This window comes from Carcharodon carcharias, chromosome 36 (assembly GCF_017639515.1).
Source record: "Carcharodon carcharias isolate sCarCar2 chromosome 36, sCarCar2.pri, whole genome shotgun sequence".
Taxonomy (NCBI): Eukaryota; Metazoa; Chordata; class Chondrichthyes; order Lamniformes; family Lamnidae; genus Carcharodon; species Carcharodon carcharias.
In genome coordinates, this window is record NC_054502.1 from 4,962,083 (window position 1) to 4,988,546 (window position 26,464).

The 26,464-nt window shown below is 57.7% G+C and overlaps 1 protein-coding gene across 3 annotated transcripts in view; it reads right to left on the bottom strand.

The window, feature by feature from the left end:
- Positions 1 to 4,527: 4,527 nt before the first annotated feature.
- The window catches only part of dap3 (death associated protein 3), a 34,377-nt gene continuing 12,440 nt past the window's right edge, over positions 4,528 to 26,464 (bottom strand). For all 3 annotated transcript variants that reach the window (XM_041179679.1, XM_041179680.1, XM_041179678.1), the window contains 5 exons: positions 25,323 to 25,481; positions 24,104 to 24,163; positions 22,189 to 22,278; positions 21,449 to 21,566; positions 4,528 to 5,303 (listed from right to left, as the gene is read on the bottom strand). In XM_041179679.1, the coding sequence (XP_041035613.1) occupies positions 5,218 to 5,303; positions 21,449 to 21,566; positions 22,189 to 22,278; positions 24,104 to 24,163; positions 25,323 to 25,481 (513 nt within the window). In that variant the 3' untranslated portion in view covers positions 4,528 to 5,217. The remainder of the gene's footprint in view (positions 5,304 to 21,448; positions 21,567 to 22,188; positions 22,279 to 24,103; positions 24,164 to 25,322; positions 25,482 to 26,464) is intronic.

Sequence of the window (26,464 nt, forward strand, 5' to 3'; positions counted from 1 at the left end):
ACTGGATCCAAAGAGGAGTCATAGTTGCTAGAAAAGGTAGCAAGCCTGAGGATTGGGAGCAGTTTAGGATTCAGCAAAGGAGGACCAAGAGATTGATTTAAGAGGGAAAAAATAGAGTATGAGAGTAAACTTGCGAGGAACATAAAAGCAGACTCTAAAAGCTTCTGTAAGTATGCAAAAAGAAAAAGATTAGTGAGGACAAATGTAGGTCCCTTACAGTCCGAAATAGGAGAATTTATAATAGGGAACAAGGAAATGGCAGAGCAATTAAACAACTACTTTAGTTCTGTCTTCACGGAGGAAGACACAAATAACTTCCCAGAAATGCTGGGGAATCGAGGGTCTAGTGAGAAGGAGGAATTGAAGGAAATTAGTATTACTAAAAAAAAGTGCTGGAGAAAATAATGGCACTAAAAGCTGATAAATTCCCAGGGCCCGATAATCTACATCCCAGGGTACTAAAGGAGGTGGCCGTGGAAATAGTGGGTGTGTTGGTTGTCATCTTCCAAAATTCTATAGATTCAGGAACAGTCCCTGCAGATTGGAGGGTGGCAAATGTAACCTCATTATTTAAACAAGGAGGGAGGGAGAAAACAGAGAATTACAGACCAGTTAACCTAACATCAATAGCAGGGAAAATGCTAGAGCCTATTATAAAGGATGTGGTAACAGGACACTTAAAAAATATCAATGGGATTAGACAAAGTCAACTTGGATTTATGAAAGGGAAATCAAGTCTGACAAACCTACTGGAGTTTTTTTGAGGATGTAACTTGCAGGATAGGTAAGGGAGAACCAGTGGATGTGGTGCATTTGGATTTTCAGAAAGCTTTCGATAAAATCCAACATAAGAAGTTAGTGTGCAAAATTAAAGCACATGGGATTGGGGGTAATATATTGGCATGGATCGAGAATTGGTTAGCAGACAGGAAAGATTAAGAATAAATGGGTCTTTCTTGGAGTGGCAGGTAGTGACTGCGTGGGGTACCGCAGGGATCAGTGCTTGGGCTCCAGATATTCACAATATGTATCAATGATTTGGATGAGGGAACAAAATATATTTCCAAGTTTGCTGATGACACAAAACTAGGTGGGGATGTGAGCGATGAGGAGGGTGTTAAGAGGCTTCAAGGTGATTTAGACAGGTTGAGTGAGTTGGCAAATACATGGCAGATGCAGTATAATGTGGATGAGTGTGAAGTTATCCACTTTGGTAGGAAAAACAAAATGGCAGTGTGTTAATTAAATGGTGATAGATTGGGAAATGTTGATGTACAAAGGGACCTGGGTGTCCTTGTACACCAATCACTGAAAGCAAGCATGCAGGTACAGCAAACAGTTCAGAAGGCAAATGGTATGTTGGCCTTCATTGCGAGAGGACTTGAGTACAGGAGCAAGGATGTCTTACTGCAGCTGTACAGGGCCTTGGTGAGACCACACCTGGAGTATGGTGTGCAGTTTTGGTCTCCTTACCTTAGAAATGATATATTTGTCATAGAGGGAGTGCAGCGAAGGTTCACTAGACTGATTCCTGGGATGGCAGGATTGTAGTATGAGGAGAGATTGGGTCCCCTAGACCTGTATTTACTGGAGTTTAAAAGAATGAGAGGGGATCTCATTGAAATTTATAAAATTCTGACAGGGTTGGACAGACTGGATGCAGGGATGATGTTTCCTCTGGCTGGTGGGGGGGTCTAGAACAAGAGGTCACAGTCTCAGGATATGGGGTAGGCCATGTAGGACTGAGATGAGGAGAAACTTCTTCACTCAGAGGATGATGAACCTGTGGAATTCCCGACCACAGAATGCTGTGGAGGCCAAGTCACTGAATATATTTAAGAAGGAAATAGATTGCTGAACTCTAAAGGCAGCAAGTGTTATGGGGACAGAGTGGGAGTACGGCGTTGAGATAGAGGATCAGCAATGATCATATTGAATGGCAGAGCAGGCTCGAATGACCTACTCCTGAATCTATTTTTCTATGTTTCTACCCCTCTTTAACTAGAATGTCTGCATCATCCCTCTCCTCAGTGAAGAAAGGACTCATTGAGAACCCTGCCCACATCTTCAGCATCAACGTATAAGTTACCATGTATATCTCTGATAGGCCCTACCCTTTCTTTAGTTATTCTCTTGCTCTTAATGTACTGGTAAAACATCTTTGGGGTTTTCTTGGATTTTACCTGTTCGATTGTATCCTCTCTTTGCTTTCCTGATTTCCGTTTTTACTTCACCCCTGTACATTCTAAATTCCTCTAGGCTTTCTCCAGTATTAAGCTTTTTGTGACTGTCATAAGCTTTCTTTGTCTGCTTTATCTTGGCCTGTATGCTTCTGGATAAGCAGGGGACTCTAGATGAGGCAGTACCACCCTTGTTTTTTTGTGTGGGGACATGTCTACACTGTGCCCACACAATCTCGCTTTTGAATGCCTCCCACTGATGACAATTTTCTAGTAGCTGTATCCAGTCCACTCTCACCAGCTCACCCCTCAGCTTTGTAAAATTTGCCTTCCACCAATTTAGAACTTTTACTCCCGCTTTATCTTTATCCTTTTCCATAATGATGCTAAATCGAACTATTATGGTCACCATCTCCAAAATGGTCCCCCACTGCTACTTCATCTACTTACCCACCTCATTTCCTAAGACTAAATCTAGAATTGTGCCCCCTCTCACTGGGCTTGTTACGTGCTGGATAAAAAAGTTCTCTTGAATGCAGTTCAAGAATTTTGTACCCTCTGCACCCATCACACTGTTTATATCCCCACTGATATTAGGGTAGTTGAAGTCCTCATTGCCCTATTGTTTCTGCACTCAGAAGTTTGTCTACATATTTGCTCTTCTATCTCCCTCTCACTATTTGGGGGTCTATAGTACACTCCTAGTAGTGTGGCTGTCCCTTTTTTTTTATATCTGAGGTCAACCCATATGGCCTCATTTGATGCTTCATTTAGTATATCATCCCTCCTCACAGCTCTAATTGATTCTTCAAACAATAATGCTAAACCCCCACCTTTTTTTTTGTACCCTCTCTCTATCCTACCTGAAAACTCTATATCCGGGGATGCTGAGCTGCTATTTTTGCCCCTCTAAGCCGAGTTTTCATTATAGCGAGGATATCATGTTGCTTTATTTGTTTATAACAAATATACATACACGTTTCAACACTGCCAAATTCCGTGCTGGACATTTTTTAACCTGTGCTGCTTCTGTCTTTCAGAGTCACTCACTAATTTTCCCATCTCCCATTCCCTGCTCTCAATCTGCCTTTGGTCCCTGTCCCGAAATCTGTCGAGAGTAAAAACAGGAAATGCTGGAAAAGCTCAGCAGGTCTGGCATCGCCTGTGGAGAGAGAATCAGAGTCAACGTTTCGAGTCCGCACAACTCTTCTTCAGAGCTCTGAAAGATCTGTCCAACGGTGCCTCGGCTAAATTCAATCATCCAGCTTTCTGGGGAAAAGAATTCAACACACGAGCGACCCTCAGAGAAAACAAATAGAAACGGAGATGAGATTTCTTTATCATTTATACTCACAGAATAGAATACAAGTCGTGCTTCAGCCATACAAAGTCCTGGTTAGACTACACCTGGAGTTACTGAGCTGTTCTGGACATCGCACCTTAGGAAGGATATCCTGGCTTGGAAGGAGCACGGTGTAGGTTTATCAGAATGATAACAGATCTCCAACGGTTACATTACGAGGAGAGATTACACAAAGTAGGGGTTGTGTTTCAGGGAATGTCGGTGATTTTAATAATTTGAAAAAGATTGATCGGAGAACAGAAAGAGAGAAACTACTTGTGCTGGTTGTAGAGTCTGGGACAAGGAGGCAGCTGAAAAATTACAACCCAACCTTTCGAGAGGGAAATTAGGAAATGCATCTTTAAACAAAGGCTGGTCCCGTTTCTATCTAATTCCTCCACCTTTCCTCTTGGCCCTATACACGCTTTCCCCTTCAAGTTTAAACCCAATCTGCTTCCATCATTCCTTGCAAGCTGAGTGGCTACCTGGACTATTTCAGAGGGCATTTAAGAGTCAACCGCATGGCTGTGGGTCTGGAGTCACATGTAGGTCAGGCTAGGTAAGGAGGGCAGATTTCCCTCTCTAAAGGGACATTAATGAACCAGATGGGTTTTTACAGCGATGGTTGCATGGTCACCATTACTGAGACGAGCTTTTAATTCAAAATCAAATTTAAATTCCACCAGCTGCCATGGTGGGGTTTGAACCCGTGTCCCCAGAGCGTTAGCCTGGGGCTCTGGATTACCAGCCCGGTGACATTATCACTATGCCACCGTCTTCTGTGGGCAACGCATACAGGGAATCTTCACTCCAGCTAGAGTGGGTATTGTCAGGGGTGTGGGCAGATAAAAACCAGAGTGAGCCCAAATGCTTCTTCACACCACCGGGCAGTGATCAGCCGCAGGGACCTGGGATCACTTTGCAGCCTCCTTTCCTAAGGAATGCTTTGGACTTCCTAATCCCTCCAGTTCCACCCCCAAAACACTTTGACTCCAGGCAATTAAATACAGTAAACTACTTTAATTGCACTTTGATGTTAATTAAAGGATCTGAAAAATGGAGATTTCAGAATGAACAGACATGCAGTTGTAGTATAGAAAGCTACATTCCAAACGGTTTGTGGAAGATGCTCCATTTGTGTATCGAGTGGTATATTTTCATACCGCCGGTCCTGCACTCCCAATGCTGGTCCCACACAAGTCTATTCAGAATTTCTCCGACCAATTCAGGTGGAACGCAAACACAGCAGGAGTGCCAAACTGAGTGGAGGGAAGGTAGACAGTGATGGTTCCATAGGCCGGCAGACCAAGGTTTGGATATCTCTGCTTACAAGCTGTGGGAGAGAGTTGTGCGTTACTGTGGAAGGTTTGGGACTGTCGGGCTGAGTGAGTTGAGCGTGGAAGCTAACCACAGAGCAGATTTTGGTTCCCACCAGCTGCCTGAAAATGCAGCCGTGCAAAGGTTGGGCAAATAGCCCTGGTTTGAAAGCCAGAAGGGCAGCCGTGTGTCAGTGGGGTTGGCACAGACCATTCTGGAGTGTTTGGATAAGGTTGGGGGGGTGGGGGTGGGGGAAAGGGGAAGTGAGGGCGAAAATATCATCATGAACCCAAGTCCTGGACGTTACTTCAGAGTCTTTCCCTCGTTGAAGGAGGCAGCAGTTCAGACACGTCCAGGCGACAGCAGGAGCACCGATTCTCAGAGGGGGCCGCAGATTCTGTCCAATATCCCTGGGTTATAGTTGCAGAGGAAGATCAACTCCTTCTTCCCCTCCTCTGTACAAGCTGCACGGAAAGAAGAAGCGATTAGTAGGACAGCAGCTCCCACGGCATCACTACAAGCAGAGCAACCTGACTGAAGCAGGCAGAGCGCTGGCTGAGTTAGCAACATTTCAAAGCTGCGGTGTCTCTACCCGACAACCAGGCTGTCAGCATCAGCCCTCAGAGTAAGGCCACAAGGTATCTTGGGAACAGTTTTTCTTCAGGACTTCATCCTGAACAGATTTGTTTCAGACTCCAGGTTTCTGCTGATATGGTACTTACCCACAGGAAGAGGAAAAGGACCCTTAAGAACAGTCTCATTAAACCCCAGGTCCTCTATGTTAAATTCTACCCCATTGTCCTGGTCTGCAGCTGCCAGCAGTGGAGAGGGGGCATAAAGAAATTTGCAAGGGTGGTACTCTCTCCTCCAAACCACTCACCACCCTGACTTGGAAATATATCGGCCGTTCCTTCACTGTCGCTGGGTCAAAATCCTGGAACTCCCTCCCTAACAGCACTGTGGGTGTGTACCTATACCACATGTACTGCAGCGGTTCAAGAAGGCAGCTCACCACCACCTTCTCAAGGGGCAATTAGGGATGGGCAATAAATGCTGGGCCCAGCCAGCGATGCTCACATCCCGTGGAAGAGTAGAAATAAAATGCCAGAACTGAGAGGGTACATCTATCAGGAAAGGATAAACTGGCTGAGACTGTTGGCTTGTGAAAAGAGAAGGAGACCTAATGGAGGTCTTTTGAATTCGGAAAGGTTTTGTTACGGTAGGCACAGAAACCATGTTCCGCTTGTAGGGAAGGGAAAAACAAGTGGCCATCAATAAGAGATAGTCACTAATAAATCCAATGGGGAATTCAGGGGAAACTTCTTTATGCGGGGAGGGGGGAGAATGTGGGACTCGCTCCCGCGGGGAGGGGGGAGAATGTGGGACTCGCTCCCGCGGGGAGGGGGGAGAATGTGGGACTCGCTCCCGCGGGGAGGGGGGAGAATGTGGGACTCGCTCCCGCGGGGAGGGGGGAGAATGTGGAATCGCTCCCGCGGGGGGGGGGGAGAATGTGGGACTCGCTCCCGCGGGGAGGGGGGAGAATGTGGGACTCGCTCCCGCGGGGAGTGGGGAGAATGTGGGACTCGCTACCGCGGGGAGTGGGGGAGAAGGTGGGACTCGCTCCCGCGGGGAGGGGGGAGAATGTGGGACTCACTACCGCGGGGAGTGGGGGAGAAGGTGGGACTCGCTACCGCGGGGAGGGGGGGAGAATGTGGGACTCGCAACCGTGGGGAGGGGGGAGAATGTGGGACTCGCTCCCGCGGGGAGGGGGGAGAATGTGGGACTCGCTCCCGCGGGGAGGGGGGAGAATGTGGGACTCGCTCCCGCGGGGAGGGGGGAGAATGTGGGACTCGCTCCCGCGGGGAGGGGGGAGAATGTGGGACTCGCTCCCGCGGGGAGGGGGGAGAATGTGGGACTCGCTCCCGCGGGGAGGGGGGAGAATGTGGGACTCGCTCCCGCAGGGAGGGGGGAGAATGTGGGACTCGCTCCTGCGGGGAGGGGGGAGAATGTGGGACTCGCTCCCGCGGGAAGTGGTCAAGGCGAATCGCAGAGACGCACTGAAGGGGGGAAGCTGGAGAAAGGAATAAAGGAGATGCTGAAGGGGTGAAAGGGAGAGGGTGGGAGGAGGCTCGGGTGAAACATGGTTTGGTTGGGCCAAATGGCCTGTTTCTGCCCCAGGCCTGTATATTTCATATGATTCTTCAAAATGCTGCATCTTCTTTCGGTAGACAGGAGGAGGAAGGGGAAGAGAAGCCAGTCCCCAGGGTGTATGGCAGGAGGAAGGGGAAGAGCAGCCAGTCCCCAGGGTGTAGGGCAGGAGGAAAGGGAAGAGCAGCCAGTCCCCAGGGTGTAGGGCAGGAGGAAGGGGAAGAGCAGCCAGTCCCCAGGGTGTAGGGCAGGAGGAAGGGGAAGAGCAGCCAGTCCCCAGGGTGTATGGCAGGAGGAAGGGGAAGAGCAGCCAGTCCCCAGGGTGTATGGCAGGAGGAAGGGGAAGAGCAGCCAGTCCCCAGGGTGTAGGGCAGGAAGGGGAAGAGCAGCCAGTCCCCAGGGTGTAGGGCAGAAAGGGGAAGAGCAGCCAGTCCCCAGGGTGTAGGGCAGGAAGGGGAAGAGCAGCCAGTCCCCAGGGTGTAGGGCAGGAAGGGGAAGAACAGCCAGTCCCCAGGGTGTAGGGCAGGAGGAAGGGGAAGAGCAGCCAGTCCCCAGGGTGTATGGCAGGAGGAAGGGGAAGAGCAGCCAGTCCCCAGGGTGTAGGGCAGGAAGGGGAAGAGCAGCAAGTCCCCAGGGTGTATGGCAGGAGGAAGGGGAAGAGCAGCCAGTCCCCAGGGTGTAGGGCAGGAGGAAGGGGAAGAGCAGCCAGTCCCCAGGGTGTAGGGCAGGAGGAAGGGGAAGAGCAGCCAGTCCCCAGGGTGTAGGGCAGGAGGAAGGGGAAGAGCAGCCAGTCCCCAGGGTGTAGGGCAGGAGGAAGGGGAAGAGCAGCCAGTCCCCAGGGTGTAGGGCAGGAGGAAGGGGAAGAGCAGCCAGTCCCCAGGGTGTAGGGCAGGAGGAAGGGGAAGAGCAGCCAGTCCCCAGGGTGTAGGGCAGGAGGAAGGGGAAGAGCAGCCAGTCCCCAGGGTGTATGGCAGGAAGGGGAAGAGCAGCCAGTCCCCAGGGTGTAGGGCAGGAGGAAGGGGAAGAGCAGCCAGTCCCCAGGGTGTATGGCAGGAAGGGGAAGAGCAGCCAGTCCCCAGGGTGTAGGGCAGGAGGAAGGGGAAGAGCAGCCAGTCCCCAGGGTGTATGGCAGGAAGGGGAAGAGCAGCCAGTCCCCAGGGTGTAGGGCAGGAGGAAGGGGAAGAGCAGCCAGTCCCCAGGGTGTCTGGCAGGAGGAAGGGGAAGAGCAGCCAGTCCCCAGGGTGTCTGGCAGGAGGAAGGGGAAGAGCAGCCAGTCCCCAGGGTGTAGGGCAGGAAGGGGAAGAGCAGCCAGTCCCCAGGGTGTATGGCAGGAGGAAGGGGAAGAGCAGCCAGTCCCCAGGGTGTAGGGCAGGAAGGGGAAGAGCAGCCAGTCCCCAGGGTGTATGGCAGGAGGAAGGGGAAGAGCAGCCAGTCCCCAGGGTGTAGGGCAGGAGGAAGGGGAAGAGCAGCCAGTCCCCAGGGTGTAGGGCAGGAGGAAGGGGAAGAGCAGTCAGTCCCCAGGGTGTAGGGCAGGAGGAAGGGGAAGAGCAGCCAGTCCCCAGGGTGTAGGGCAGGAAGGGGAAGAGCAGCCAGTCCCCAGGGTGTAGGGCAGGAAGGGGAAGAGCAGCCAGTCCCCAGGGTGTAGGGCAGGAGGAAGGGGAAGAGCAGCCAGTCCCCAGGGTGTAGGGCAGGAGGAAGGGGAAGAGCAGCCAGTCCCCAGGGTGTAGGGCAGGAGGAAGGGGAAAGGCAGCCAGTCCCCAGGGTGTAGGGCAGGAGGAAGGGGAAGAGCAGCCAGTCCCCAGGGTGTAGGGCAGGAGGAAGGGGAAGAGCAGCCAGTCCCCAGGGTGTAGGGCAGGAGGAAGGGGAAGAGCAGCCAGTCCCCAGGGTGTAGGGCAGGAGGAAGGGGAAGAGCAGCCAGTCCCCAGGGTGTAGGGCAGGAGGAAGGGGGAAGAGCAGCCAGTCCCCAGGGTGTAGGGCAGGAGGAAGGGGAAGAGCAGCCAGTCCCCAGGGTGTAGGGCAGGAGGAAGGGGAAGAGCAGCCAGTCCCCAGGGTGTAAGGCAGGAGGAAGGGGAAGAGCAGCCAGTCCCCAGGGTGTATGGCAGGAGGAAGGGGAAGAGCAGCCAGTCCCCAGGGTGTAGGGCAGGAGGAAGGGGAAAGGCAGCCAGTCCCCAGGGTGTAGGGCAGGAGGAAGCGGAAGAGCAGCCAGTCCCCAGGGTGTAGGGCAGGAGGAAGGGGAAGAGCAGCCAGTCCCCAGGGTGTAGGGCAGGAGGAAGGGGAAGAGCAGCCAGTCCCCAGGTTGTAGGGCAGGAGGAAGGGGAAGAGCAGCCAGTCCCCAGGGTGTATGGCAGGAAGGGGAAGAGCAGCCAGTCCCCAGGGAGTAGGGCAGGAGGAAGGGGAAGAGCAGCCAGTCCCCAGGGTGTAGGGCAGGAGGAAGGGGAAGAGCAGCCAGTCCCCAGGGTGTAGGGCAGGCGGAAGGGGAAGAGCAGCCAGTCCCCAGGGTGTAGGGCAGGAGGAAGGGGAAGACCAGCCAGTCCCCAGGGTGTAGGGCAGGAGGAAGGGGAAGAGCAGCCAGTCCCCAGGGTGTAGGGCAGGAGGAAGGGGAAGAGCAGCCAGTCCCCAGGGTGTAGGGCAGGAGGAAGGGGAAGAGCAGCCAGTCCCCAGGGTGTATGGCAGGAGGAAGGGGAAGAGCAGCCAGTCCCCAGGGTGTAGGGCAGGAAGGGGAAGAGCAGCAAGTCCCCAGGGTGTAGGGCAGGAAGGGGAAGAGCAGCCAGTCCCCAGGGTGTATGGCAGGAGGAAGGGGAAGAGCAGCCAGTCCCCAGGGTGTATGGCAGGAGGAAGGGGAAGAGCAGCCAGTCCCCAGGGTGTATGGCAGGAGGAAGGGGAAGAGCAGCCAGTCCCCAGGGTGTAGGGCAGGAGGAAGGGGAAGAGCAGCCAGTCCCCAGGGTGTATGGCAGGAGGAAGGGGAAGAGCAGCCAGTCCCCAGGGTGTATGGCAGGAGGAAGGGGAAGAGCAGCCAGTCCCCAGGGTGTAGGGCAGGAAGGGGAAGAGCAGCCAGTCCCCAGGGTGTATGGCAGGAGGAAGGGGAAGAGCAGCCAGTCCACAGGGTGTATGGCAGGAGGAAGGGGAAGAGAAGCCAGTCCCCAGGGTGTAGGGCAGGAGGAAGGGGAAGAGCAGCAAGTCCCCAGGGTGTATGGCAGGAAGGGGAAGAGCAGCCAGTCCCCAGGGTGTATGGCAGGAAGAAGGGGAAGAGCAGCCAGTCCCCAGGGCGTATGGCAGGAAGGGGAAGAGCAGCCAGTCCCCAGGGTGTCTGGCAGGAGGAAGGGGAAGAGCAGCCAGTCCCCAGGGTATAGGGCAGGAAGGGGAAGAGCAGCCAGTCCCCAGGGTGTAGGGCAGGAAGGGGAAGAGCAGCCAGTCCCCAGGGTGTATGGCAGGAGGAAGGGGAAGAGCAGCCAGTCCCCAGGGTGTAGGGCAGGAGGAAGGGGAAGAGCAGCCAGTCCCCAGGGTGTATGGCAGGAGGAAGGGGAAGAGCAGCCAGTCCCCAGGGTGTAGGGCAGGAGGAAGGGGAAGAGCAGCCAGTCCCCAGGGTGTAGGGCAGGAAGGGGAAGAGCAGCCAGTCCCCAGGGTGTATGGCAGGAGGAAGGGGAAGAGCAGCAAGTCCCCAGGGTGTAGGGCAGGAGGAAGGGGAAGAGCAGCCAGTCCCCAGGGTGTAGGGCAGGAGGATGGGGAAGAGCAGCCAGTCCCCAGGGTGTAGGGCAGGAGGAAGGGGAAGAGCAGCCAGTCCCCAGGGTGTAGGGCAGGAGGAAGGGGAAGAGCAGCCAGTCCCCAGGGTATATGGCAGGAAGGGGAAGAGCAGCCAGTCCCCAGGGTGTAGGGCAGGAGGAAGGGGAAGAGCAGCCAGTCCCCAGGGTGTAGGGCAGGAGGAAGGGGAAGAGCAGCCAGTCCCCAGGGTGTAGGGCAGGAGGAAGGGGAAGAGCAGCCAGTCCCCAGGGTGTAGGGCAGGAGGAAGGGGAAGAGCAGCCAGTCCCCAGGGTGTAGGGCAGGAGGAAGGGGAAGAGCAGCCAGTCCCCAGGGTGTAGGGCAGGAGGAAGGGGAAGAGCAGCCAGTCCCCAGGGTGTAGGGCAGGAGGAAGGGGAAGAGCAGCCAGTCCCCAGGGTGTAGGGCAGGAGGAAGGGGAAGAGCAGCCAGTCCCCAGGGTGTAGGGCAGGAGGAAGGGGAAGAGCAGCCAGTCCCCAGGGTGTAGGGCAGGAGGAAGGGGAAGAGCAGCCAGTCCCCAGGGTGTATGGCAGGAAGGGGAAGAGCAGCCAGTCCCCAGGGTGTAGGGCAGGAAGGGGAAGAGCAGCAAGTCCCCAGGGTGTAGGGCAGGAAGGGGAAGAGCAGTCAGTCCCCAGGGTGTAGGGCAGGAGGAAGGGGAAGAGCAGCCAGTCCCCAGGGTGTAGGGCAGGAGGAAGGGGAAGAGCAGCCAGTCCCCAGGGTGTAGGGCAGGAGGAAGGGGAAGAGCAGCCAGTCCCCAGGGTGTATGGCAGGGGAAGGGAAGAGCAGCCAGTCCCCAGGGTGTAGGGCAGGAGGAAGGGGAAGAGCAGCCAGTCCCCAGGGTGTAGGCGGAGGAAGGGGAAAGAGCAGCCAGTCCCCAGGGTGTATGGCAGGAGGAAGGGGGAAGAGCAGCAGTCCCCAGGGTGTGGGCAGGAGGAAGGGGAAGAGCAGCCAGTCCCCCAGGGTGTAGGGCAGGAGGAAGGGGAAAGAGCAGCAGTCCCCAGGGTGTAGGGCAGGAGGCAAGGGGAAGAGCAGCCAGTCCCCAGGGTTGTATGGAGGAGGGGAGAGCAGCCAAGTCCCCAGGGTGTATGCAGAAGGGGAAAGAGCAGCCAGTCCCCAGGGTGTCTGGGCAGGGAAGGGGAAAGAGCAGCAGTCCCCAGGGTGTAGGGCAGAGGAAGGGGAAGAGCAGCCAGTCCCCAGGGTGTAGGGCAGGAAGGGGAAGAGCAGCCAGTCCCCAGGGTGTATGGCAGGAGGAAGGGGAAGAGCAGCCAGTCCCCAGGGTGTAGGGCAGGAGGAAGGGGAAGAGCAGCCAGTCCCCAGGGTGTATGGCAGGAGGAAGGGGAAGAGCAGCCAGTCCCCAGGGTGTAGGGCAGGAGGAAGGGAAGAGCAGCCAGTCCCAGGGTGTAGGGCAGGAGGAAGGGAAGAGCAGCAGTCCCCAGGGTGTAAGGCAGGAGGAAGGGGAAGAGCAGCCAGTCCCCAGGGTGTAGGGCAGGAGGAAGGGAAAGAGCAGCCAGTCCCCAGGGTGTAGGGCAGGAGGAAGGGGAAGAGCAGCCAGTCCCCAGGGTGTAGGGCAGGAGGAAGGGGAAGAGCAGCCAGTCCCCAGGGTGTAGGGCAGGAGGAAGGGGAAGAGCAGCCAGTCCCCCAGGGTGTAGGGCAGGAGGAAGGGAAGAGCAGCCAGTCCCCAGGGTGTAGGGCAGGAGGAAGGGGAAGAGCAGCCAGTCCCCAGGGTGTAGGGCAGGAGGAAGGGGAAGAGCAGCCAGTCCCCAGGGTGTATGGCAGGAAGGGGAAGAGCAGCCAGTCCCCAGGGTGTAGGGCAGGAGGAAGGGGAAGAGCAGCCAGTCCCCAGGGTGTAGGGCAGGAGGAAGGGGAAGAGCAGCCAGTCCCGAGGGTGTATGGCAGGAGGAAGGGGAAGAGCAGCCAGTCCCCAGGGTGTATGGCAGGAGGAAGGGGAAGAGCAGCCAGTCCCCAGGGTGTAGGGCAGGAGGAAGGGGAAGAGCAGCCAGTCCCCAGGGTGTAGGGCAGGAGGAAGGGGAAGAGCAGCCAGTCCCCAGGGTGTAGGGCAGGAGGAAGGGGAAGAGCAGCCAGTCCCCAGGGTGTAGGGCAGGAGGAAGGGGAAGAGCAGCCAGTCCCCAGGGTGTAGGCAGGAGGAAGGGGAAGAGCAGCCAGTCCCCAGGGTGTATGGGCAGGAGGAAGGGGAAGAGCAGCCAGTCCCCAGGGTGTAGGGCAGGAGGAAGGGGAAGAGCAGCCAGTCCCCAGGGTGTAGGGCAGGAGGAAGGGGAAGAGCAGCCAGTCCCCAGGGTGTAGGGCAGGAGGAAGGGGAAGAGCAGCCAGTCCCCAGGGTGTAGGGCAGGAGGAAGGGGAAGAGCAGCCAGTCCCCAGGGTGTATGGCAGGAGGAGGGAAGAGCAGCCAGTCCCCAGGGTGTAGGGCAGGAGGAAGGGGAAGAGCAGCCAGTCCCCAGGGTGTAGGGCAGGAGGAAGGGGAAGAGCAGCCAGTCCCCAGGGTGTAGGGCAGGAGGAAGGGGAAGAGCAGCCAGTCCCCAGGGTGTAGGGCAGGAGGAAGGGGAAGAGCAGCCAGTCCCCAGGGTGTAGGGCAGGAGGAAGGGGAAGAGCAGCCAGTCCCCAGGGTGTAGGGCAGGAGGAAGGGGAAAGAGCAGCCAGTCCCCAGGGTGTAGGGCAGGAGGAAGGGGAAGAGCAGCCAGTCCCCAGGGTGTAGGGCAGGAGGAAGGGGAAGAGCAGCCAGTCCCCAGGGTGTAGGGCAGGAGGAAGGGGAAGAGCAGCCAGTCCCCAGGGTGTAGGGCAGGAGGAGGGAAGAGCAGCCAGTCCCCAGGGTGTAGGGCAGGAGGAAGGGGAAGAGCAGCCAGTCCCCAGGGTGTAGGGCAGGAGGAAGGGGAAGAGCAGCCAGTCCCCAGGGTGTATGGCAGGAGGAAGGGGAAGAGCAGCCAGTCCCCAGGGTGTAGGGCAGGAGGAAGGGGAAGAGCAGCCAGTCCCCAGGGTGTAGGGCAGGAGGAAGGGGAAGAGCAGCCAGTCCCCAGGGTGTAGGGCAGGAGGAAGGGGAAGAGCAGCCAGTCCCCAGGGTGTAGGGCAGGAGGAAGGGGAAGAGCAGCCAGTCCCCAGGGTGTATGGCAGGAGGAAGGGGAAGAGCAGCCAGTCCCCAGGGTGTAGGGCAGGAGGAAGGGGAAGAGCAGCCAGTCCCCAGGGTGTATGGCAGGAGGAAGGGGAAGAGCAGCCAGTCCCCAGGGTGTAGGGCAGGAGGAAGGGGAAGAGCAGCCAGTCCCCAGGGTGTAGGGCAGGAGGAAGGGGAAGAGCAGCCAGTCCCCAGGGTGTATGGCAGGAGGAAGGGGAAGAGCAGCCAGTCCCCAGGGTGTATGGCAGGAGGAAGGGGAAGAGCAGCCAGTCCCCAGGGTGTAGGGCAGGAGGAAGGGGAAGAGCAGCCAGTCCCCAGGGTGTAGGGCAGGAGGAAGGGGAAGAGCAGCCAGTCCCCAGGGTGTAGGGCAGGAGGAAGGGGAAGAGCAGCCAGTCCCCAGGGTGTAGGGCAGGAGGAAGGGGAAGAGCAGCCAGTCCCCAGGGTGTAGGGCAGGAGGAAGGGGAAGAGCAGCCAGTCCCCAGGGTGTAGGGCAGGAGGAAGGGGAAGAGCAGCCAGTCCCCAGGGTGTAGGGCAGGAGGAAGGGGAAGAGCAGCCAGTCCCCAGGGTGTAGGGCAGGAGGAAGGGAAGAGCAGCCAGTCCCCAGGGTGTAGGGCAGGAGGAAGGGGAAGAGCAGCCAGTCCCCAGGGTGTAGGGCAGGAGGAAGGTGGAAGAGCAGCCAGTCCCCAGGGTGTATGGCAGGAGAGGGGAAAAGCAGCCACGTCCCCAGGGTGTAGGGCAGGAGGGAAGGGGAAGAGCAGCCAGTCCCCAGGGTGTAGGGCAGAGGAAGGGGAAGAGCAGCCAGTCCCCAGGGTGTGGGCAGGAGAGGGACAGCCAGTCCCAGGGTGTAGGGCAGAGGAAGGGGAAGAGCAGCCAGTCCCCAGGGTGTAGGGCAGAGGAAGGGGAAGAGCAGCCAGTCCCCAGGGTGTAGGGCAGGGGAAGGGGAAGAGCAGCCAGTCCCCAGGGTGTAGGGCAGAGGAAGGGGAAGAGCAGCACAGTCCCCAGGGTGTAGGGCAGGAGAAGGGGAAGAGCAGCCAGTCCCCCAGGGTGTAGGGCAGGAGGAAGGGGAAGAGCAGCCAGTCCCCCAGGGTGTAGGGCAGGAGGAAGGGGAAGAGCAGCCAGTCCCCAGGGTGTATGGGCGAGGAAGGGGAAGAGCAGCCAGTCCCCAGGGTGTATGGCAGAGAAGGGGAAGAGCAGCCAGTCCCAGGGTGTAGGGCAGGAGGAAGGGGAAGAGCAGCCAGTCCCCAGGGTGTAGGGCAGGAGGAAGGGGAAGAGCAGCCAGTCCCCAGGGTGTAGGGCAGGAGGAAGGGGAAGAGCAGCCAGTCCCCAGGGTGTAGGGCAGGAGGAAGGGGAAGAGCAGCCAGTCCCCAGGGTGTAGGGCAGGAGGAAGGGGAAGAGCAGCCAGTCCCCAGGGTGTAGGGCAGGAGGAAGGGGAAGAGCAGCCAGTCCCCAGGGTGTAGGGCAGGAGGAAGGGGAAGAGCAGCCAGTCCCCAGGGTGTATGGCAGGAGGAAGGGGAAGAGCAGCCAGTCCCCAGGGTGTATGGCAGGAGGAAGGGGAAGAGCAGCCAGTCCCCAGGGTGTAGGGCAGGAGGAAGGGGAAGAGCAGCCAGTCCCCAGGGTGTCTGGCAGGAGGAAGGGGAAGAGCAGCCAGTCCCCAGGGTGTCTGGCAGGAGGAAGGGGAAGAGCAGCCAGTCCCCAGGGTGTCTGGCAGGAGGAAGGGGAAGAGCAGCCAGTCCCCAGGGTGTAGGGCAGGAGGAAGGGGAAGAGCAGCCAGTCCCCAGGGTGTAGGGCAGGAGGAAGGGGAAGAGCAGCCAGTCCCCAGGGTGTATGGCAGGAAGGGGAAGAGCAGCCAGTCCCCAGGGTGTCTGGCAGGAGGAAGGGGAAGAGCAGCCAGTCCCCAGGGTGTATGGCAGGAAGGGGAAGAGCAGCCAGTCCCCAGGGTGTATGGCAGGAGGAAGGGGAAGAGCAGCCATTCCCCAGGGTGTAGGGCAGGAGGAAGGAAAAGAGCAGCCAGTCCCCAGGGTGTATGGCAGGAGGAAGGGGAAGAGCAGCCAGTCCCCAGGGTGTCGGGCAGGAGGAAGGGGAAGAGCAGCCAGTCCCCAGGGTGTAGGGCAGGAGGAAGGGGAAGAGCAGCCAGTCCCCAGGGTGTAGGGCAGGAGGAAGGGGAAGAGCAGCCAGTCCCGAGGGTGTATGGCAGGAGGAGGGGAAGAGCAGCCAGTCCCAGGGTGTATGGCAGGAGGAAGGGGAAGAGCAGCCAGTCCCCAGGGTGTAGGGCAGAGGAAGGGGAAGAGCAGCCAGTCCCAGGGTGTAGGGCAGGAGGAAGGGGAAGAGCAGCCAGTCCCCAGGGTGTAGGGCAGGAGAAGGGGAAGAGCAGCCAGGTCCCCAGGGTGTATGGCAGGAGGAAGGGAAGAGCAGCCAGTCCCCAGGGTGTATGGCAGGAGGAAGGGGAAGAGCAGCCAGTCCCCAGGGTGTAGGGCAAGGAGGAAGGGGAAGAGCAGCCAGTCCCCAGGGTGTAGGGCAGGAGGAAGGGGAAGAGCAGCCAGTCCCCAGGGTGTGTAGGGCAGGAGGAAGGGGAAGAGCAGCCAGTCCCCAGGGTGTAGGGCAGGAGGAAGGGGAAGAGCAGCCAGTCCCCAGGGTGTAGGCAGGAGGAAGGGAAGAGCAGCCAGTCCCCAGGGTGTAGGGCAGGGAGGGAAGGGGAAGAGCAGCCAGTCCCCAGGGTGTATGGCAGGAGGAAGGGGAAGAGCAGCCAGTCCCCAGGGTGTAGGGCAGGAGAAGGGGAAGAGCAGCCAGTCCCCAGGGTGTAGGGCAGGAGGAAGGGGAAAGAGCAGCCAGTCCCCAGGGTGTAGGGCAGGAGGAAGGGGAAGAGCAGCCAGTCCCCAGGGTGTAGGGCAGGAGGAAGGGGAAGAGCAGCCAGTCCCCAGGGTGTAGGGCAGGAGGAAGGGGAAGAGCAGCCAGTCCCCAGGTGTAGGGCAGGAGGAAGGGGAAGAGCAGCCAGTCCCCAGGGTGTAGGGCAGGAGGAAGGGGAAGAGCAGCCAGTCCCCAGGGTGTAGGGCAGGAGGAAAGGGAAGAGCAGCCAGTCCCCAGGGTGTAGGGCAGGAGGAAGGGGAAGAGCAGCCAGTCCCCAGGGTGTAGGGCAGGAGGAAGGGGAAGAGCAGCCAGTCCCCAGGGTGTAGGGCAGGAGGAAGGGGAAGAGCAGCCAGTCCCCAGGGTGTAGGGCAGGAGGAAGGGGAAGAGCAGCCAGTCCCCAGGGTGTAAGGCAGGAGGAAGGGGAAGAGCAGCCAGTCCCCAGGGTGTATGGCAGGAGGAAGGGGAAGAGCAGCCAGTCCCCAGGGTGTAGGGCAGGAGGAAGGGGAAAGGCAGCCAGTCCCCAGGGTTTAGGGCAGGAGGAAGGGGAAAAGCAGCCAGTCCCCAGGGTGTAGGGCAGGAGGAAGGGGAAGAGCAGCCAGTCCCCAGGGTGTAGGGCAGGAGGAAGGGGAAGAGCAGCCAGTCCCCAGGGTGTAGGGCAGGAGGAAGGGGAAGAGCAGCCAGTCCCCAGGGTGTATGGCAGGAAGGGGAAGAGCAGCCAGTCCCCAGGGAGTAGGGCAGGAGGAAGGGGAAGAGCAGCCAGTCCCCAGGGTGTAGGGCAGGAGGAAGGGAAGAGCAGCCAGTCCCCAGGGTGTAGGGCAGGAGGAAGGGGAAGACCAGCCAGTCCCCAGGGTGTAGGGCAGGAGGAAGGGGAAGAGCAGCCAGTCCCCAGGGTGTAGGGCAGGAGGAAGGGGAAGAGCAGCCAGTCCCCAGGGTGTAGGGCAGGAGGAAGGGGAAGAGCAGCCAGTCCCCAGGGTGTATGGCAGGAGGAAGGGGAAGAGCAGCCAGTCCCCAGGGTGTAGGGCAGGAAGGGGAAGAGCAGCAAGTCCCCAGGGTGTAGGGCAGGAAGGGGAAGAGCAGCCAGTCCCCAGGGTGTATGGCAGGAGGAAGGGGAAGAGCAGCCAGTCCCCAGGGTGTATGGCAGGAGGAAGGGGAAGAGCAGCCAGTCCCCAGGGTGTATGGCAGGAGGAAGGGGAAGAGCAGCCAGTCCCCAGGGTGTAGGGCAGGAGGAAGGCGAAGAGCAGCCAGTCCCCAGGGTGTATGGCAGGAGGAAGGGGAAGAGCAGCCAGTCCCCAGGGTGTATGGCAGGAGGAAGGGGAAGAGCAGCCAGTCCCCAGGGTGTAGGGCAGGAAGGGGAAGAGCAGCCAGTCCCCAGGGTGTATGGCAGGAGGAAGGGGAAGAGCAGCCAGTCCACAGGGTGTATGGCAGGAGGAAGGGGAAGAGAAGCCAGTCCCCAGGGTGTAGGGCAGGAGGAAGGGGAAGAGCAGCAAGCCCCCAGGGTGTATGGCAGGAAGGGGAAGAGCAGCCAGTCCCCAGGGTGTAGGGCAGGAAGGGGAAGAGCAGCCAGTCCCCAGGGTGTATGGCAGGAGGAAGGGGAAGAGCAGCCAGTCCCCAGGGTGTAGGGCAGGAGGAAGGGGAAGAGCAGCCAGTCCCCAGGGTGTAGGGCAGGAAGGGGAAGAGCAGCCAGTCCCCAGGGTGTATGGCAGGAAGGGGAAGAGCAGCCAGTCCCCAGGGTGTAGGGCAGGAGGAAGGGGAAGAGCAGCCAGTCCCCAGGGTGTATGGCAGGAGGAAGGGGAAGAGCAGCCAGTCCCCAGGGTGTAGGGCAGGAGGAAGGGGAAGAGCAGCCAGTCCCCAGGGTGTAGGGCAGGAGGATGGGGAAGAGCAGCCAGTCCCCAGGGTGTAGGGCAGGAGGAAGGGGAAGAGCAGCCAGTCCCCAGGGTGTAGGGCAGGAGGAAGGGGAAGAGCAGCCAGTCCCCAGGGTGTAGGGCAGGAAGGGGAAGAGCAGCCAGTCCCCAGGGTGTATGGCAGGAGGAAGGGGAAGAGCAGCCAGTCCCCAGGGTGTAGGGCAGGAGGAAGGGGAAGAGCAGCCAGTCCCCAGGGTGTATGGCAGGAGGAAGGGGAAGAGCAGCCAGTCCCCAGGGTGTAGGGCAGGAGGAAGGGGAAGAGCAGCCAGTCCCCAGGGTGTAGGGCAGGAGGAAGGGGAAGAGCAGCCAGTCCCCAGGGTGTAGGGCAGGAGGAAGGGGAAGAGCAGCCAGTCCCCAGGGTGTAGGGCAGGAGGAAGGGGAAGAGCAGCCAGTCCCCAGGGTGTAGGGCAGGAGGAAGGGGAAGAGCAGCCAGTCCCCAGGGTGTAGGGCAGGAGGAAGGGGAAGAGCAGCAAGTCCGAAGGGTGTAGGGCAGGGGGAAGGGGAAGAGCAGCCATTCCCCAGGGTGTATGGCAGGAGGAAGGGGAAGAGCAGCCAGTCCCCAGGGTGTAGGGCAGGAGGAAGGGGAAGAGCAGCCAGTCCCCAGGGTGTAGGGCAGGAGGAAGGGGAAGAGCAGCCAGTCCCCAGGGTGTAGGGCAGGAGGAAGGGGAAGAGCAGCCAGTCCCCAGGGTGTAGGGCAGGAGGAAGGGGAAGAGCAGCAAGTCCGAAGGGTGTAGGGCAGGAGGAAGGGGAAGAGCAGCCATTCCCCAGGGTGTATGGCAGGAGGAAGGGGAAGAGCAGCCAGTCCCCAGGGTGTAGGGCAGGAGGAAGGGGAAGAGCAGCCAGTCACCAGGGTGTAGGGCAGGAGGAAGGGGAAGAGCAGCCAGTCACCAGGGTGTAGGGCAGGAGGAAGGGGAAGAGCAGCCAGTCACCAGGGTGTAGGGCAGGAGGAAGGGGAAGAGCAGCCAGTCCCCAGGGTGTAGGGCAGGAGGAAGGGGAAGAGCAGCCAGTCACCAGGGTGTAGGGCAGGAGGAAGGGGAAGAGCAGCCAGTCCCCAGGGTGTATGGCAGGAAGGGGAAGAGCAGCCAGTCCCCAGGGTGTATGGCAGGAGGAAGGGGAAGAGCAGCCAGTCTCCAGGGTGTATGGCAGGAAGGGGAAGAGCAGCCAGTCCCCAGGGTGTAGGGCAGGAGGAAGGGGAAGAGCAGCCAGTCCCCAGGGTGTAGGGCAGGAGGAAGGGGAAGAGCAGCCAGTCCCCAGGGTGTCTGGCAGGAGGAAGGGGAAGAGCAGCCAGTCCCCAGGGTGTAGGGCAGGAGGAAGGGGAAGAGCAGCCAGTCCCCAGGGTGTAGGGCAGGAGGAAGGGGAAGAGCAGCCAGTCCCCAGGGTGTATGGCAGGAGGAAGGGGAAGAGCAGCCAGTCCCCAGGGTGTAGGGCAGGAGGAAGGGGAAGAGCAGCCAGTCCCCAGGGTGTCTGGCAGGAAGGGGAAGAGCAGCCAGTCCCCAGGGTGTAGGGCAGGAGGAAGGGGAAGAGCAGCCAGTCCCCAGGGTGTATGGCAGGAGGAAGGGGAAGAGCAGCCAGTCCCCAGGGTGTAGGGCAGGAGGAAGGGGAAGAGCAGCCAGTCCCCAGGGTGTAGGGCAGGAGGAAGGGGAAGAGCAGCCAGTCCCCAGGGTGTAGGGCAGGAGGAAGGGGAAGAGCAGCCAGTCCCCAGGGTGTATGGCAGGAGGAAGGGGAAGAGCAGCCAGTCCCCAGGGTGTATGGCAGGAGGAAGGGGAAGAGCAGCCAGTCCCCAGGGTGTAGGGCAGGAGGAAGGGGAAGAGCAGCCAGTCCCCAGGGTGTAGGGCAGGAGGAAGAGGAAGAGCAGCCAGTCCCCAGGGAGTAGGGCAGGAGGAAGGGGAAGAGCAGCCAGTCCCCAGGGTGTAGGGCAGGAGGAAGGGGAAGAGCAGCCAGTCCCCAGGGTGTAGGGCAGGAGGAAGGGGAAGAGCAGCCAGTCCCCAGGGTGTATGGCAGGAGGAAGGGGAAGAGCAGCCAGTCCCCAGGGTGTAGGGCAGGAGGAAGGGGAAGAGCAGCCAGTCCCCAGGGTGTAGGGCAGGAGGAAGGGGAAGAGCAGCCAGTCCCCAGGGTGTAGGGCAGGAGGAAGGGGAAGAGCAGCCAGTCCCCAGGGTGTAGGGCAGGAGGAAGGGGAAGAGCAGCCAGTCCCCAGGGTGTATGGCAGGAAGGGGAAAAGCAGCCAGTCCCCAGGGTGTAGGGCAGGAGGAAGGGGAAGAGCAGCCAGTCCCCAGGGTGTAGGGCAGGAAGGGGAAGAGCAGCCAGTCCCCAGGGTGTAGGGCAGGAGGAAGGGGAAGAGCAGCAAGTCCCCAGGGTGTAGGGCAGGAGGAAGGGGAAGAGCAGCCAGTCCCCAGGGTGTAGGGCAGGAGGAAGGGGAAGAGCAGCCAGTCCCCAGGGTGTAGGGCAGGAAGGGGAAGAGCAGCAAGTCCCCAGGGTGTAGGGCAGGAGGAAGGGGAAGAGCAGCCAGTCCCCAGGGTGTAAGGCAGGAGGAAGGGGAAGAGCAGCCAGTCCCCAGGGTGTAGGGCAGGAGGAAGGGGAAGAGCAGCCAGTCCCCAGGGTGTAGGGCAGGAGGAAGGGGAAGAGCAGCCAGTCCCCAGGGTGTATGGCAGGAAGGGGAAGAGCAGCCAGTCCCCAGGGTGTACGGCCCAATAAAGCACTAAGAGACAGAGGAAAATGAGTGGCTGCTGAGGGGGAGAAGGGAGTGTTAGGTGCCCCACTTCCCTTGCTCGAATGGCACTGGTATAGTCCCAGGATCAGACTGGCAGATATGGGATTGTAGTGTATGATGCCAACTGCCACTCACCTTTCTCATGCTGAATCCACTTGCGGTCTATGTAATAATGATAGCAGCTCTCAAACTCCTTCTGACTGTAATTCTTCACTTCAACTGGGACAAATGGGTCCATGGCATCAAAACCTTCCTGCAATGGGGTGTAGGGAAACAGAAGAGAGACATCGACAGATAGATATAGGATGCAGCATGTCGCACATTACTGAGGAATTGTGTGTACAGACTAATCAAATCATTACACCCAGTGTTACAAAGTGACAGACCCACCCACACCGGTACTGGAACCCAGTGTTTGGCAGAGAGGGGACGTGGGAGGAGGGGGTCCCAGAGGAAGTATTGTGGAGGGTGGGTGGGGGGGGGGGGCAGAGGAAGAGAGAGAGAGAGAGAGAGAGAGAGAGGTGGTGGGGGGGAGACAGAGAGAGAGAAGGACATAGGGAGAGAAGGAGAAGGACATGGCGGGGGGAGAGAGGACACGGTGGGGGGGGAGAGAGAGAGAGAGAGAAGGACATAGGGGGAGAGAGAGAGAGGGAGGGGACAGAAAGAAATCATCACAGCCTGGGTGTCTGTTGAGTGACTGGTTCTCAGTGCAAGTCAGTGACACTGGCAAGCAGTCGCTTCCCTCCCCTCCCTTAAAGGGGAAACAGAAAAATCAGAGTGCTCTATTGCCAGCGAGACATGTGCTTATTACTGATATAACTCACAATGCAGCAACTGTCCCCCACATGTTGGGCTTTCTCGGTTAGATTGCTCACCTTCCTCAGCAGTTCAAAAGGCAAGTGGGACAGTTGTGCGCAACCCAGCGCTCCAGTCTGGGTTAGTGTTGTGACCACCGCTCCACCAGACTGCAATAGGAGAGAGATTGTTAATGAACAGTGACATATGGGATGCATAGCCTCAGGTTACATCAAAGAAAAGACAGACTTGTACTCCCAGTGCCTTTTGCAGCCTTAAACGCTTTGCAGCCAATGAAGTGATTTTTGAAGTGTAGTCACTGTTGTAAAGTTGGAACCCTTGCAGCCAATTTGTACACAGCAAGATCCCACAAGCAGCAACGTGGTGATGATCCAGATCCTCTGTTTGAGGGATGCTGATTCAAGGGTAGATTTTGGCCCTGGAGATAAGCTTCTTGCACCATTTTGAAATAATGGCCACAGGATTTTTTACATTCACCTGAGGTGGCATTAAAAGGCACTGTCCAAAATCCGACAGCACGGCGCTCCCTTGGCACTACACCTCACCGACGCAGCACGGCGCTCCCCCGGCACCGACGCAGCATGGCGCTCCCCCGGCACCGACGCAGCACGGCGCTCCCCCGGCACCGACGCAGCACGGCGCTCCCCCGGCACCGACGCAGCACGGCGCTCCCCCGGCACCGACGCAGCACGGCGCTCCCCCCGCACCGACGCAGCACGGCGCTCCCCCCGCACCGACGCAGCACGGCGCTCCCCCCGCACCGACGCAGCACGGCGCTCCCCCGGCACCGACGCAGCACGGCGCTCCCCCGGCACCGACGCAGCACGGCGCTCCCCCGGCACCGACGCAGCACGGCGCTCCCCCGGCACCGACCCCACCGACAGAGCATGGCGCTCCCTCGGCACCGAATTGGAGTGTCAGCCCAGATTTTATGCAGAAGTCTCTGAAGTGAGACCTTGACCCAATGACCTTCTACCCACCGAGCCACGGGGAGTTACAGCACACAGCCAGGGGGGACAAGTAAGGCAGATTCTGTTCAGAGGTAATTTCTGGGGCAAACAGGGAGGCTCAGTCCCTGCTGCAGCCAGTGACAGCTGACACTGGGTACGGTTAACATGAGGTTATCTTACATAGGCCTGTATCCATTGGAGTTTAGAAGAATGAGAGGCGATCTTATTGAAACACATGAGACCCTGAGGGGACTTGACAGGGTGGATGCTGGGGGGATGTTTCCCCTTGTGGGAGAGATTAGAACTAGGGGACACAGTTTAAAAATAAGGCATCTCCCATTTCAGACAGGGATGAGAAGAAATTTTCTCTCTGAGCGTTGTGAATCTTTGGAATTCTCTTCCCCGGAGAGTGGTGGAGGCTGGGTCATTGATTATTTCTAAGGCAGAGGTAGGTAGATTCTTGACTAACAAAGGAGTCAAAGGTTATCGAGAGTAGGTGGGGAAAGTGTTGTTGAGGCCACAATAAGATCAGCCATGCTCTTATTAAATGATGGAGCAGGCTCGAGGGACCGAATGGCCTACACCTTCTCCCAATTCGTGTGTTCACATGTAGGCCTCCACGCCAGCCAATGTCTTATTTTGCGGAAACACGTCATAGTATGAAGGCTGCGTTTGCTGCCACCATTGCTAGTCATTAGAAGGGAACAACAGTTGTAGTCTAGAGAGTGCAGAGGATAGGAGGCCAGCTGTAGAAACATAGAAAATAGGAGGGGTAGGTCATTGGGCCCTTCGAGCCTGCTCAGCCATTCAATATGATCGTGGCTGATCCTCTATCTCAACCCTGTACTCCTGCTCTCTCCCTTACCCTTTGACAGCAAAAGCGTATCAGGACAGTCAAGCCAGGAAATGACTGAGGCAAGGCTGAGTGTTTCAGCAGCAGGATGGGCCAGAGAAAGAGCCAGCGCTGAACAGGTTTCACCCGTGTTTAATAACACAGTTTTATCGGTGACTGAACGCCTCTTACCCAGTCATTATTCACCAGCTTCTTCAAATTGTGGATCAGTGTGAGCTCACCCGCGAGCACCTGTAAGACAGGCAAGGCATATCAGCAAGCAGCACCGGCCAACAGGGCAACACGCAGTATTACCAGCAACACACACAGCAGGCGTGCGCAGGTGACTAGGGTGCAAGAGAACCAGGTCATTTCCAATCCCATGTACATTATAGTTAGCAGGAAGATGGAGGCCAACAGGGATTCCTTGAGATGCAGCCGTCATCTGATGACCCAGCACGGACAGGTCAGGCAGGGTCTAGCAGGTCCGTGTCATGTGGGGCTGTAGTAATTACCGTGCTCTGACCTGCTACCGATTGAGGTTAGCACCCAGGAGCACTCCTGTTCAACAGCACATGGGAGGGCTTCGATTTATTCAGGTGCTTCTTATACTATATCTGATCCTCCATTGCCTGTTCTAATCTGTCTGCTCAGCTGTGGCTGCTGCCTGGTGTGGATATCAATGAGCCACTTCATTCCTTTTCCAGATCACATTAGATGTGCATTCATTGCCAATGAAACCCGGGCAAAACCAAACCGGAGACCCATCAGCACCAAAGGTATTTAATAGATGTGATATCACTTTCAAACAGACTGGTGTCTTTCCCAATAGGACTGACTCAATGTCTGAAGCATCAGGCAACAAATAATGGGCAGGTTAGGAACACAGTGGGAATTAATGATTAAAGCTTGAAGTTGGGATTGTGTCCAATGGGAGTGAATGGGAAGGGGTTTGGGTCTATAGGGATTGTGTACAATGGGAGTGAATGGGAAGGGGCTTGGGTCCATTGGGATTGTGTACAATGGGAGTGAATGGGAAGAGGTTTGGGTCCATTGGGATTGTGTCCAATGGGAGTGAATGGGAAGGGGTTTGGGTCCATTGGGATTGCATCCAATGGGAGTGAATGGGAAGGGGTTTGGGTCCATTTGGATTGCGTCCAATGGGAGTGAATGGGAAGGGGGGTTTGATCCATTGGGAGTGAATGGGAGGGGCTTGATGTAGTACGATTTGGCATTTTGACCTAAACTGGTCTCAGTTTGGGGTATAGTGTACTTAAACCATTTCACAGAGAAGATGATGATGAGGTTTGAAGCAGAGCTCCACACACAACTAGGTACTACACATGTAGAAATAACTCAAGACTGGGTGACAAATAGCTAAACCCCGGTTTGAACCAAGTGGCTGGGATACCTGACTTCTGTCCTCTTTCTTCATGGTGGTCGGACCCCAGAGAGCATTGACCCCATCGATCGCCACCAACATCCGATATGTGTCCGATAGACACTGCGCCTTTAGCTCTTTAAACAGGATGCCGACCGCATCACTGGCATTCTTCACTCGTGTTAAACCCTGGGGAACGATGGTCAAGGATCACATTTAACATATTCAGTTGTAGCACTGGCTCCCCCCAACTCTGTCCTTTCTGGAGGGATATTGGCTCCCTCACTACAGTTCAGCTGACAGGGAGAAGCATGTCCTCCTGCATCTTGCCTATTCACCAGTGTGTGTCAGCAGCCTGTTCTCTACTGGTGGAGGACATCTCAACTGCGATTCTTGCTCTCCTCATTGAACACTCCAAACTGCCGATAGGAGTTTATGCATATAAACCAAACCTCCTGAAGGCTCCGAATGCCTGCTGTTGATTTGGAAGTTTGAACAGCAACACTGAGCCACACACACCAGGAGGTGTTAGATCAATAACAGCTCTGTGGCAGGCAAGGTAACATTTGGGACATTACAAAGAGGAGGATAAAGGAAAGGTAGTCATCCCCAGCTCCTGATCACTATCCATTGGCAAGGCCGGGAGGGGACTGGTCATAGCTGTGATAACCCCCAGAGTCGAACTTAACTGTGTTATTCACCAACTAGACCCGCACGTGAATGATAGAAAGGAACAGGAGGCTCGCTGCCCCGGTGGGACCATCCATTAAAAAAGAAATGGCAAGACCTCCAGGGCCAGAGGGAAGAATGTCAACACTGGTGTAGGGGGAGCAGTCATCATTCAGCTCCCAACTCGTACTTGGTTATTCAGAGATCAGTTTACGCGGCAGGTCAGGTGGATCAAACCAACTGGTTTCAGGTGTGGCAGGGGAAAGGATATGAATGGAAAAGGACTCCCTTCATCCACTGAAAATGCCAACTTGCTGGGTGACTGGTTCCATTCAGGTACCTCACTCAGGTGGCCTTCCATCATCCTCAACCCAAGCTGACATTCACCCAGGAGCTTGATCTGGTACCTCCAGGGTCACCAAACCATTGTCAGGAGCAGAAACCCTGGCTGTTTAATCGCCCTTGTCTTGCAACAGTGAAGCATCCTAACAGCTAGAGTTAGC